This window comes from Chelonia mydas, chromosome 10, assembly GCF_015237465.2.
Source record: "Chelonia mydas isolate rCheMyd1 chromosome 10, rCheMyd1.pri.v2, whole genome shotgun sequence".
NCBI lineage: Eukaryota > Metazoa > Chordata > Testudines > Cheloniidae > Chelonia > Chelonia mydas.
Window position 1 is genome coordinate 51,414,025 of NC_051250.2, and position 14,532 is coordinate 51,428,556.

Below are 14,532 nucleotides of genomic sequence, written 5' to 3' on the forward strand. Positions count from 1 at the left end.
ATATTACTCTCAATTACCTGAAGCGAGTAAAATATTAGGTTTTATCTTTATCAGGGAAGCATTAATAGATTCTGTGCAAACACTGGTTTTTAAAAAAAAAAAAGACAATAAGGTCTGTTTCAGTCATAAAGGCCATTTGTGTATTTGGAGGAAAGTATATTCCTGAACGTCTCCTGGGCAGCTTCCATCTTGTTGAAAAGAGGTTGGTACATACACAACAGCAGCCTGGCAAAGTCCAATCCCTGTAATTTACCTGCTGTGAGGTTAACAACAGAGGCAGTTCCTGCAGTGATAGCATCAACCTGAGAGTGAATTTCATGTTTTGATTCATCAACTTTGTTCTGAACCCATACCCTCGATGCCTAGAAAGAAACAACATCAGAGTATTAAGGACTGCAATGCCATGCTGCAAGTGAAATAAACTCAAGATAAAGTAATGGGTAAAGTTCTTTACAGGCCCTTGATTCTTTCAGAAGCCTTTTAAATGAAGCAGATGGCATCAGCTATGCTATTAGGCTGAAATAACTGTAAGTTCTTCCTTATAGTAACTGCTAGATCATAGGTTGACAGATCTGATTTCTGGGTGAATGCCATAAATATGGTGTCAAAATGGTGCACAGTGGAGGACCACAGAACATCATCTGGTTCATCATGGGGACTCACCAATCTTATTGGCTCTACTCCACCCCAAAACTGGATCCAAAGTGGTGTTCCAGAGCTGACAGGCTCCATATCCCATTAACAATTATAGCTAAGAAGCCACGTAAGAATATTTAAACAGACAGGCTTGAGCCAAAAATTCCGAGAGCCAAAAATAGGTGAGGAAACTTGAGATGTATCTGACAGGATTACACCCATCCTTCTTTAGGGTCATGAGCTATCTGTATAGAAGCTGTGCCTTCTTCAGTATCTTGGTTTTGCTTTACAGCCACTCCTTCAATTTCTCCCCTCAGGAGCTACTTACTACAACAGTCCAAGTGGCAGTTTCCCCCTGATTTACTGACTCAAGTTTTCCACAGTCACACACGTGTAGACCCATTAAAGTAAATGTGACTGCAAAGGTGTGCAGGAAGGGACAACTGGGTCCACGGTGTATAGCCTCTGAAGGTTAATATGAGTTAAACAGAACAAGATATTCTTACAGATTCCTTTAAGTAAACAAGGATTTTCATCTTATTTATAAAGCTGTTGAGATATCTATCTACATCCAGGGACAATGAATAAGCTCTGAAATAAATAACTCAAGCTGTTTAGCTGAATCCCTATAGGGATCACATGAATTAACTCACCATATCTTGTCCTAGAGGTGGTAGGTTATCAACTTCATTGAGGTCGGACTGTGCCTGCTGAACAGCGTGCATACTCGTATTAATAGTCCCCATCAAGGCCTGCTGTGCTGAGGTCTATGAAATAGACAAGGAAAATTAGTGTCTGCCAAGCTGCAAATCATGATTTAGGTGGATCTGAAATGTTTTCTGCTATACACTAAGTAAATGAGATTAAATCATTAGACTTGTGTAAACGGTGAATTTTATTTTGATTGTTCTGTTTCTAGCCACAGTCTCCTCCTAGGCATACAGAAAGAATGCTTGTGCGGGTCTGAATGGTATGGGTTTGCCAGAGAGCCTGAATGGGCAGGTTGGTTTCTAAGCATCACACTAGCGCTCTAGATAGGACAGTAAAAAATGCAACTGATACACATCACTGTTAATGTTAACAGGTCCAATTGCCAGATCCAAGACAGCACTTATTAAGTAGCTCCCTATCTCCTCACTGCCTTTGATTCCCTTCTTTACTTAATACATACAGTTTCATGGTCCCTTAGTGGGTAACCCATGGCAGCTCAGAAATTTCCAGCATTAATGGACCATGTTAGTAGCACCTGGCTCCCAGATGCACATCTTTGGACCCAAACCTGGAAGAGGAACCCTGAGAAAAGATGGGATAGTAAGCGACAGCCAAATCCAGGCAGCCTCCCAAGGTACTTGTCTGACCTATTTCAAACTTGTACAACTTTGAGAAACTTGATCAGCTTCCATGCAGGAGATGAAAACCAGATGAGCTTTAAGTAGGAGGAAGCTTTTCAGTACAGTAACTCTTTGCTATTAATTGAGAACACGAACTCCCCCCAAACTGCAGCAGTGTCACGGGAGCTGCAAAATCCTAGAAACTTCACATAGGAAGACAAAGTTTTTGCTGATAGGACTGACCTGTCTACAGTGCACCTGGTTTCTGGAACAATTTATGTGCTTTCCACATTGTACATAAAACTATTATTAGAAAAGGCATTCATGCTCCATGCCACATTTTGACAGAGCAACTCAGGGACTTCTCTACTTTCAGACAGAGGGGATAGTTTTTGCTATTACTGTGTTAATTTCCATAAATCTTTCATAAACAGAGCTAAGGGGAAGCTAATATTAGAACACAAAGGGCAGAGAAGAAACTTACAAGCAAACATAAAAACTGGAACATGCTGACCAGTAACATTTGAGCCAACAGGGGTAATACAGGTTTAACCAGGGGTGCGTCCTCATTGATTTCCATTCCTATGGTTTTAGTCTGAGTCTGAATTTATCTTCCTAGTCCCGCCAGGACTGGCAGAAACAGCTGAATATCATGTTTTAAGATTTTTATTATCTAACAATGCAAAATGATCACTCAGACATTTCTCTGATTCAGACTCAAGGCTGTTTAAAATATTTTGCTATTCTCAGTTATACGTATTGTAAAAAAACAGATTTTTCACAATCAGCATGTCCACTATTCGTGTAAAAAAGTACCACTGTCTTCTTGTCATGAGTTCTATGAATGTGAACATGAGTTTTGAATTTACTTCCAGGATAGCATCATCAGTTTCCTGGAATTTGATACTCCATTAGCTTCATCAGGAGTCATTCTAAAATCAAACTGACATCTACGTGATATGGCTGCTGCAGAGCTGAAGGCTTTGAAGTGGTGTGGGATGAGTATGTATTGTTATATGCATTACCTACTGATGAGTAAATTAATATTCTTCTGAATTATGCTACTATGATATTATGAAAAACTGCCCAATATTTAGGGTATCTAGAGCATATGTATAGGCCTTCGTTAATAGAGCCTTTAAAATTAAATAAATGGTCTTAGTCAATATACGTTTAAAAACTGGTAGACACAAAGGGTAACTTTTACAGTTACACTTGTACGGAGAAATTAAAATTATATTAAAATGACTGTTTAATAAAGTGAGCTTAATATTCAAGCCCAGTGGCAGCACACTAAAAAATCAACAGTATATACTTGGAGCTAGCAACAGACTTCATAGGAATACACAAAGCAGAAAGCGATGCCTAGATAAGTGATTTTTTTAGAACACTGTAAATAGATACATATTGTATTTTTCATACAATACCGCTTGCCCTTATCAACAATATTTAGCCTTCCTACCCTCTTTCCCAGCCCATGTCAAACAGGTTTATAACTACTTTAAGAAAAGTTTTAAGACAAAGAGGGGGGAGTAAAAAGGTGGACTATGACTATGTTACTTCGGGTGTTTCAAGGAAATTGAAAGTATGCAGTTTAACAGGAGAGTCAGCCAAACAGTGCAGTAAAACAACACAGACAGCTCACAACCCTTATCTAATAACAGGGTGTGCACACATACTTATTTCAGACCACTCACAGCACAGGCTACACGGGCTGGTTTCCAAGGACATTATAAAACAAACAGGTTGCTCACCAGGGGAGGCATGTGGCCTCTGTGCATTTGCCCAATCATGACTTGTTGCTGGGGAGAAGGCATGCTGCCAATATTGAAAGTCTCTGGGCCACTGGAGCCTGAACGCATCACAGCAGGCAATGCCACCGAGCCATGTTCTACCTTCCCGGTTCGGTTGAACTGCTGCTGCAAGATGGTAGATCTGAAAAGGGAATGCACATTAGAACATGACAGCAAACAGCGAGCAGTTAACAGCAGAGTTTCTGTGGGAGTTTGGCCTGAGAGGAGAGTGGTGATTTTGTGTTCTGTTCAGAACAGAGCAAAAAATCACTACCAGAGTGATTTCTTCTAGGTATGTGGCTTGATTCAGTGCTTGCTGATATCCCTTAACAAGGGGCTGGTGCTGACATAGTTTGGCTAGGTTAAAAAGCTAGTCACTAGTGAACACTGGAGCAGCAAACAGCTAGCAGCAGCTTCCATGGGAGGGAGCTATGGGGAGGGTCCTCCAATTTCTTTTTTCCCCCCTAGGAATAGGGTCTAAGAAAATAAAGCAATGATGGCTACTGAGGCAGCACGAGAAGCGACCCGAGGAGGAGAGGAGAGAAAGAAGATGGTGGGATGCAGAAGCTGGTGATGCACATAATCTTTGAGGGGGTATCCGATGGAAACTACTTATGCCTGATGGAACTCATGGCAGAGAAGCTGAACGATTAGATATACAGCTGGAGACAATAAGGAAATGCAGACATGGATCTGAAGGCATAATTCAGGAGAGGAGAGAGGAGGTGGTACAGACAACTCAAGATTCGAAGACACCTGCTGAACAAAAGGACCTGGAGGGTGACCCATGGAAGAATATGACCAAGAAGGACAAAGCAGAGGAAGAGATCGGCTAGTGGTGGTGAAACTGAATTTGCTGCACTGGGGAATGAGGAGGAGAAACAGACATAAGATGGGGTGGCAAGGAAGAAAAGAAGATGAGCCAGTCTCTACAGCACAGTTGAAGAGATGACAGAGATAGCCAGGGACCAGAGCCTAAGGCAAAATGAGGATGATGTACTGGGGATTGCGAGAGAGAACGTAACACAAATTAATCCCAACACCAGGAAGAGATGGTCCATGTGACTGGGGACTCCATACTCAGAAGAATCGACAGATCAGATCTAGAGAACTGAAGAGAGTGCTGTCTCCCAGGATCGAGGGCACGGAATGTGGACGTGAGGCTGAAGAGGATACTGACAGAAGCGGGGGGGAATCCACTGATTGTGCTGCATGTCAGGATGACTGACACTGCTGGATTCCCACTGGAATGGATCAAGGATGACTACATGTGGCTGGGAAAGACGCTTTGAGAAGTGGAAGCTCAGGTGATTTTCAGCAGAATGTTCTTCCAGTCCGTAGAGAAGGTGGCAAGGGCGTGATAAGATAATGAAGATCAACAGATGGCTCAAGGACTGGTGCTATGAGGAAGATTTTGGGATGATTGAACATTGGGAGGCATTCAGAGAAAGAAGAATCTTCTTGACTGATGGACTCCACTTGAATATCTAGTGTATTAATCTTCTGGGATCAAGATGGGCAAGACTGGTAAGACGAGTTTTTAACTAGGAGATGAGGGGAAAAGATTGGGAGAGACTCATGAAATTTCCACCCCTGGCTTCAACAAACAGGAGGAGGAATATCAGTTAAATAAAGACAGAGTAAGGGATAATGGAACACCACAAAATGAGAAAACTGGGTGAGGTCTGAGGGAAACAACTGAAAGGCTTTTACATGAATGCAAGGAATCTAGACAATAAAATGGAGAAACCGGAACTACAGGTGCAAGAGGTCAAACCAGATATTATAGGGAGTATTATACATGGTGGAATAGTACTCATGCCTGGAATACAGGTATTGTAGGGTATATATTGTTTAAGAGAGAGAAAAATAAAGGTAAAGTTGGGGGTAGCATAGATAATTGAAACAGTAAATTGTAAAGAAATATGAAGTGATATTATGGACAACACAGCATTTCTTTGGGTCAAAATCACTTTGGGGAAGGATTGTAAAAGAGGTTCTGCTGAGGTAGTGTTAAGGTCTGCTATAGACTCCCAGGGTCAGACTAGGATATGGATAGTGATCTCTAATATTATTACAGAGATAAATACTTTTGGGAGTTGGGTCATAATGTGAGGCTAACTTCCCAGATACAGATTGGAGAATAAATGCTACTGCTAGGGCCCAGTTATTTCCAGTTGTTTATTCATCAAATCATCATTGAACCAATAAGAAGTGATCTGAAACAGTGGTTTTTTATCCACGAAAGCTTATGCCCAAATAAATCTGTTAGTCTTTAAGGTGCCACCGGACTCCTTGTTTTTGTGGATACAGACTAACACGGCTACCCCCTGATACTTAACATGAGGTGATGTAATTTTAGATTTTGTTTTAGTAAGTAGTGAGGACATCACAAAAAAGCTGGTCATAAGAAATAACCTTGGATTGAATGATCACAAGTTGATTCTGTTTACATTAAATGAAAGGATAATCCAAATCAGGTAATTAACCATGGCTTTTGATTTCTAAAGGGCAGACTTTATGACATTAGGGAATTAGTTACCATTTTTACTCGTTCATAAGCTGAATATTTTTGGTAAAAAAGTGACGTATCAAAGAGCGGGGGTTGGCTTATAAACAGGTCTACACCAAAATTTGATTATTTAAAACTCTATGGAATCATTGAATTGAGTATCAAATACACTGTTGTCTTGTTTACCTGGAGCGCCTGCAGGCATGGAGCCCCTCAGCTCCCTGTGGCTGCGGTTCACTGTTCCCAGCCAATGGAAGCTGCGCGCCACTTCCTGCAGCACCCATTGGCTGGGAATGGCAAACCGCGGCCACTGGGAGCTCAGGGGCTCCATGCCTGCAGACGCTCCAGGTAAACAAAACATCCAGGCCCGCTAGTGGCTCACCCTAACCACTTCCAGACCCAGCTGGAAGAATAATCACCTCACAAAGGTTTTTAGGAGTAAGCAGAGAGTTTATTGGGCAGCGGTGGGCAACCTGGGCTGCAAGCTGTCCATCAGGGTAATCCGCTGGTGGGCTGCGAAACAGTTTGTTTACATTGACAGTCCGCAGGCACGGCTGCCCGCAGCTCCCATTGGCCGGGATAGGCGAACCGCGGCCACTCGGAGCTGCAGGCAGCCTGTGGACAGTTAATGTAAACAAATTGTTTCTCAGCCCGCCAGCAGATTACCCTGATGGGCCACATGTGGCCCAGGGGTCACAGGTTGCCCACCACTGCTATAAGGAATGGAAAAAAGGGTTAATTAGCAAAGAAAGCTACATCATGGAAGTTAGAAAATGTAGGATTAAAGGGAGAACTGCTAAAAGTCAAGCTGAAATAGCTCTTGCCAAGGAAATTAAAATAAAGATTTTTTTAGTTATATAAATAACAAATGGAAGAAGTGTTGTGATCAGCGCAATCTATATGAGGGTTGAAGGACCAATCATATAATCATCATCATCATCGATCATCGATCAAGGTGACAAATAACAAGAGAATAAGGAAGAATGAGGTTGGGCTGCTATGCAGTGGAGATTATTTTTAATCTCAGTATGGCCCAAAAATTAAATGAATACTTTGCTTCAGTTTTCAAAACAATGATAATATGAAACATGTGCATAAAGGCAGTACAATAACTTATTTTTAGATAAGGGAAGTGCAGAAGATCTAATATACTTGGACTTCAGTAAAGCACTGGACACAGTACCATATGGGAAATTATTAGTTATATTAGGGACGATATGGATCAGTGCTAGCATATAAGGTGGGTAAGGAATTGGCTAAAGAGAAGGCAATGCATTGTGCTGAAAGGTGAATGATCAAACTGTAGAGTGGTAACTTCTGTGGTTCCTCAAGGATCAGTCTTGGGACAAATCTTATTCAATATTTTTATTAATGACCTTTGCACAAAAAGTAGGAGTGTGCTAATGAAATGGGCTGATGATACCAAGTTGGGAGGCATCATCCATACAGAGGAGGATCGGAATATTATACAGGAAGATTTGGATGACCCAAAGACTGGAGTAACAGAAACAGGGGAAAATTCAATAGTATAAAGGGTAAGGTAATGCTCCTAGGGTCTAAGAAGAAGAATTTTTGCTACAAGCTGGGGGCTCATCAATTGGTGCGACAGAAGAGGAGAGAGACCTGTGTGTGTGGATCAGTCACAGAATGACCACTAGCCACCAATGTGATGCGGCTGTGAAAGAGACAAATGTGCTCTTACGATGTATTACGCAACGCATTTCCAGTACAGACAGAAAAGTATCAATGCTGTTATATAAGGCACTGGTAAGACCTCATCTGGAATACTGTGTACAATTCTGGTCACCCATGTTCAAGAAAGATTAATTTAAACTGGAACAGGTGCAGAGAAGAGATACTAGGATGGTCAGGGAATGAGGGCCTCTTGGAAACTGCTCAGGATTTAACTGATAGCCATATGTGAGGTTGGGAAGGAATTTTCCCTAGCTCAGATTAGTAGTGACCTTGGCGGGGGGAGGGGTAGGGTGGGTTTCGCCTCTCTCTGCAGTGGGTGAGTGGAGTCACTTACTGGGATTATCTGGGTGTATCTTGTGTAATAATTTTCCTGCCACTGCAGAGACCTTGAGCACTGATGCCCCTTGGTCCCGCCTATTCTTTGCCTGTGGGCACGTGATAGTCTAATATCCCGTGGGTCTCATTTACTTTGGTCTCATTTCCATTGTTGGGTTTATCGTGTGGGGTTGATGGTCAGTGATATACACAAGGCCAGATGAGATGATACAGTGGTCCCTTCTGGCCTTAAATTCTGTGACTTCATGAGCTCCTGTAAACTAATTCCTGGCTGCATTCTTCCCTTTCAGTTTCTAAGCAAGGGTGTTTAAATTGGATGATCTGCTTAAATTCTAGTCAATGTATTCTTTCATCCAACCATTTTAGAAATTATTTGTATTACCAAAGACATAGTCATACAGCAGGACCCCATTGTGCCAGGTGCTTAAAGTATAAGTTTGCTACATCTTCAGCGTCTGACAAACCAGTTATCAGTAATGCTACTACCTGAACAGGTGGTGAAGGAAGAATGGAATGTGTGACCTGGCTGTATTTATTGTTATGACCTCACCTCATCTCACAAAGGAAAAAAGCGGAGACTGGGGGCTGTGTCATTGAAAGAAGGATCTCGCAGTTTTGCTTCATCTATGCCAAAGTAGGACTAACAACTATACATTTCTGGAGATACATTTTCCAAGCACTCCTTAGAGTTGGAATAAAATGTGTACCCCTTCTTCCAAACTGTATGTATTTACATTCTGCCCCGACAGTAATTTAGCAGTCTATCAAATAATGGGATAAGACCAAGACTACAATACGTTATCATTAACTATGGGCACGATCACTTTGCCAGATGTTACTGCTCATATTAAGTATAGTCTAAGCTCCAAGAGTTGGAGGCATTGGCATAATTTTTGATTTAAAGAGCAACAACGTGCTTGGAAAAAAATTGGTGTAATTTCAGTTACAGATGAACATTGTCCATGCATATCCATTTGTTACAAGTTTTGAGCTTCTAAATACAGCACTGACACGGATAGGATACATTCTGGAAGCCATTTGGAACGGGAAGTGTAAAAAGGAAGCACGTGAAAACATGTGCACTATGCGAAAGCTAAAAATTCACGTAAGGCCATATAAAAGATCTCACCAATTCATTTCCTGTAAGCCATGTGTGTAACATAAATCACAGTCAGACCTTCACACATTGCACAGACACTACCCTCCTGTCCCATGGAGTGCAAAGAAGAGGCTTAAGTTAGGCCTCAGTATAGCTCACAGTGTAACTGTTTCTGTTAATTAACAGTAAAGAGCCAACTGAATATTCCTTTTCAAGTGAACCGACAGCGCCAGGACCCTACACTTGACTCTTTTCAGTCACCCAGTATAATCCACTCTCCCCCCACAATGAAATCCCAGACCCCACTTAATTTGTGTTGCACTGTGAGCCAAAGCCCCCCACCTTGTCTTTAGCAGCATCTGAAAGATTAATTATTTTATTCCATATTAAATAAAACTCTGCTAATGACAGTTACAGAACAACACTGTATGCAAACCCTAATTAAAGCAATCCATTTAGCAAATGTAAGCTATCAAAAGCAAGTAAATATGCACAAACCGAACACACAACCTTCCACTAATTCAATTTTTACAACTCTGCATACAGATTGCTACTCAGTTAGTCTCAGTTCCATAGTTTATGGTTCAAATCACCACAACTGTGCATACTTCACACCAAATAATAGTCTTTGGACAAAACAGCAGACTTCACAACAAAAGCTTAACTCTGCAGAAGGGGAAGGAGACAGAGCTGTTTTCTGTTAAATTACCCTGCAGTTAAGTAATTCTTCTAAGGACAGAAATATTTTAAACCATATTTGGGATTAAAGAAAACTACCCACTGCTTACTAAACCTTTCACTCTTACGGAAAGCCATTTTTCCCATGGCACAAACTCACTTCTTAGGCGACACAGATTCTTCCAACATTGTTGATTCCTCATCACCTTCGAGCCCAAATCTATCTTTACTTTGTTTCTGAAAAAAAAGCAAACATAAATACTTATATGGCATTTCTATTTCATTTCATTTCTTGAACTCATCTACCTTTATTTTGTCACTAGTTTACACATATTGTGTCAAGTCATCTGCATGCTCTCTCTCTCGCACTCTCTCTAGTGCTGCACCATGATGTTTTGGTACTCATATGTGAGCGGGCACTCTGCGATAGGTTACACCTCCACGTCGTGGGTGCAATAGAGAGGAGAAAGATCACAAGGAACTTCAGCATCCAGAGCACTTGGATAGGGCAAAACAATCTGGGTGCCAGCACTGGTGGACTTAAGGTGCATAAGGGGAGAAGACGAACATGGATAGTAGTACTAGCAGGTCTTGTTTCTGAATAAGACGAAGCACTTGCCCCTCCCAGAAATCAGCACCATCTGCTACATAGTATGTTTCATAGAGGCTTAATACCACCAAGCTCAGACGGACAGTGGTGCCTCCTACCAACTCCCTCAATGTGACTCAGCTGCACAGGTACCCTCCATGCAGCAGTAAATGGGAAGCCTCAACAGTACAGACTGCTCACAGGAATTGGTGCATACAACTCTGCTACAAGGTATCTTGTATCCAAAAAGCGCCCATGTGTGAACCAATATATGATTAATGCACACAAATGACCACCACAAGAAAAGTAACGTGACAAGTGTTACATGGTGCCAGATTCATTTCTTTATGGTTATTTTCTAGAAACTTAGTTTAAGAAATGTTCATTTCTGATGTGAATTATTTACAATAACGTAAGGGAGGTAAATGTGCACAGTGGAGTTAAATTAGGGTGTGAATTGAGATATTCCTCATAAGCAAGTGACCACAGAGAGGCGTGGTACGTTGTGGAAGAAATGCTGTGTCAGAAATGGATTGCTACAACATTCTTAGCCTTGTAACAGTCATTATACTGAGGCAAAGAAAAGAGATAGCTATGTCTCTGGAGGTAGTTTAATGGGAACCCTCTTCTTTACCCATGAACAAACCCTGTTTCATTTCAGTTTGAGTTTAGGTGTGGGCTGAAACAGGCCATTCATTTTTAGAGCCAAGACTCTTTGAAACTGCAACGTTCTTACTTTGCTATTAGTGTAAGGGACAGGGGGGAAAAAAAATAGGAGCACCTCAAGTTGCTGGTTTTCCAATCATCTACCACTGACAAGTTGCAGGGACAAAATTTCTTTTCAGGCCCTCACTGACATCAGACTCAGGGATATGCTATAACAAGGGGAAGTTGTGGAAGAAAATCTACAGCAAAATAGGTCATTAAAGATGCCCTGAGTATTGACATTACAAGATTTCTATATGACTGTAGGTGAGGAACAGATGTGGCAGAGAGAGAACTCAGGCTTGACAACTGGAAACTGCATGTTTCTCATTCAAGTCATGACACAGAATGGGAGTTAGTTTGCTAACCTATTCCCATTTCACTCATTTAAAAACTCGTTGTGTGAGCAGATTTTAAAGACGAAATCAAAGGATTGGTTTGGGAGTGGAAATCTGCACATCTGTACACTCTCCGTATATACAGAGAACTGCCCTAGCTTGGAATTCTACTTGTAAAACTTAGAGCAGTTCGAAAAGACAGTTACCTTTTTCCGTAACTGGTGTTCTTCGAAGTGTGTTGCTCATGTCCATTCAACTTAGGTGTGTGCGTTCGCTACACGTACCAGTGCCAGAAGTTTTTCCCTCAGCAGTATCTGTAGGGGACCGGCTCCAGCACCCCTTGGAGTGGCGCACACATGCCGCAGTATATAGGGCGCCACTGGCCCCCTCCACCCTCAGTTCTTTCTTGCCGGTAACTCCGACAGTGGGGAAGGAGCGCAGGTCGTTGAATGGACATGAGCAACACATCTCGAAGAACACCAGTTATGGAAAAAGGTAACTGTTTTTTCTTCTTCGAGTGATTGCTCATGTTCATTCAACTTAGGTGACTCCAAGCAGTACCCATGGAGGCGGGTAAGGAGTTCATGGACATGTAGATTGCAACACAGCTCTACTGAACCCAGCATCACCCTTGGCCTGCAGCGTGATCGCATAGTGGGCCGTGAACGTGTGTATCGAGGACCATGTTGCGGCTTTACAGATATCCTGGATCGGAACTTGTGCCAGGAAGGCCTCCGAAGATGCCTGCGCTTTAGTGGAGTGGGCTCTGACGATCGGTGGCGGTGGGGCAACCACCAGCTAGTAACAAGTCCTTATGCAAAAGGTAATCCAGTTAGAAATTCTCTGCGTGGACACTGGGAGGACCTTCATCCTATCAGCTGTAGAGATGAAAAGCTGAGTCAACCTAAAGAAAGGCTTTGTCCGATCAAGGTAGAAAGTCAGGGCCCTTCTTACATCCAAAGGATGGAGGCACCTCTCTTCACTAGTCTCATGGGATTTAGGGCAGAAGACCAAAGGAAGATGTCCTGGCACACGTGGAAAGTAGACACCACCCTGGGAAGGAAGGCCGGGTGGGGCCAGAGCTGGACCGTGTCCTTATAGAAGACCGTGTATGGCGATTCTGAGGCCAGGGCACGCAGCTCAGAAACTTGCCTTGTTGACGTCACCGCCACCAGGAAAGCTACCTTCCATGATAGGTGAGATAGGGAGTACGAGGTCAAAGGCTCAAAGGGCGGGCCTGTGAGCCTGGACAGAACCAAGTTGAGATCCCACTGAGGATCTGGGGATGGAACTTGAGGAAAAAGTCTCTCAAGACCTTTGAGGAACCTGACCTTCATGTCATGGGAGAACACTGTCTGCCCCTGGACGGGCAGATGAAAGGCAGAAATGGCCGCCAGATGACCTTGATAGAGGAGTGTGCCAGGCCCTGGTTCCTCAAATGAAGCAGGTAGTCTAAGATTGACTGCACCGAAGTATGCGAAGGGGAGATGCCCCATTCAGCCGCCCAGTAGGAAAACCTCATCAACTCTGCCAGATAGGTCTGTCTAGTCGAGGGTATTCTACTCCCCAGGAGGACCTGCTAGACCCCCTGCAAACAGGTCCATTCTTCAGGGTTCAGTCATGCAGCATCCATGCCGTGAGATGGAGAGACGTGAGGTTCGGGTGCAAGAGGCGACTGTGGCCCTGTGACAGCAGGTCTAGTCGGTCTGGCAGGGACACTGCTGCCAAGCTCGAGCGCCTCTTGGCATAGGGCCAAGGATTAAGCTCTTCCATCTGTTGATATGGAGCATCGAGGCTGTTGTCTGTCAAGACTCTGACCATTCTGCCCGGCAGGTGGGGAAGGAAGATCGTGCACGCCCTGAGCTCTTTCACGTTTATGTGTAACGTCATCTCTTCCAGGGACCATATACCCTGGGTCTGGAGATCACTGAGGTGCATCCCCCAACTGAGATCTGAGGTGTCCGAGACCAACTCGACCGAGTGGGGAGTGCTGTCGAAGGGGACTCCTTCCAGGATATTCCCATGGTCGGACCACCATCGGAGTGAGGTGAGTATTGTTGTGGGAATGGTGACAACCTTTTCCAGGTGGTCCCTGGACTCGGAGTAGACCATCACCAGCCATTGCTGCAGGGGTTGCATCCGGAGCCTGGCATGGTGCACAACATACATGCACATTGCCATGTGACCTAGAAGGCGCAAGCAAACCCTGGCTGTGGTCATGGGAAATGCACAGACTTCTGCGATGAGGTCCATCAATGCCCTGAACCACTCAAGCAGCAGGAACACCCTGGAGGAGGTTGAATTGAGCACTGCTCTGATGAACTCTATCCTCTGTACCGGAACTAACATGGATTTTCTCTTGTTCACCAACAGGCCGAAGTGACTGCACGTGGCCAGTAGCACCGCGACGTCCCCTTGGACCTGAAGTTGCCCTTGACGAGCCAGTCATTGAGGTACAGGTAAATCTGGATACCTTGACATCTGAAGTAAGCCGCCACCACCGATGTGCACTTGGTAAATACCCATGGTGCTGTCACTAGGCCAAAGAGAAGGACCATGAACTAATAGTGGTCGGGACCTACCGTGAACCGGAGGAAGCATCTGTGCCCCTCAAAGATGGCGATGTGGAAGCACGCATCTTTCAGATTGAGGGCATTGTACTAGTCTCCCAGATCCAGGGAAGGGATGGAGGAGGCCAGGGAGACCATGTGGAACTTCAGTTTCATTAAGTATCGGTTCAAGCCCCGCAGGTCTAGTATGGGGGATTAAAAAATATCAGGAATAGAACCTCTTGTTCCTGTACTCCACAGGAACTACCTC

The 14,532-nt window shown here is 43.5% G+C and overlaps 1 protein-coding gene across 3 annotated transcripts in view; it reads right to left on the bottom strand.

Annotated features, from left to right (window-relative positions):
* Positions 1-14,532, bottom strand: part of TLN2 (talin 2) — a 342,088-nt gene that overhangs the window by 133,266 nt on the left and 194,290 nt on the right. For all 3 annotated transcript variants that reach the window (XM_037910906.2, XM_043523668.1, XM_043523669.1), the window contains 4 exons: positions 10,241-10,317; positions 3,722-3,902; positions 1,290-1,403; positions 254-362 (listed from right to left, as the gene is read on the bottom strand). In XM_037910906.2, the coding sequence (XP_037766834.1) occupies positions 254-362; positions 1,290-1,403; positions 3,722-3,902; positions 10,241-10,317 (481 nt within the window). The remainder of the gene's footprint in view (positions 1-253; positions 363-1,289; positions 1,404-3,721; positions 3,903-10,240; positions 10,318-14,532) is intronic.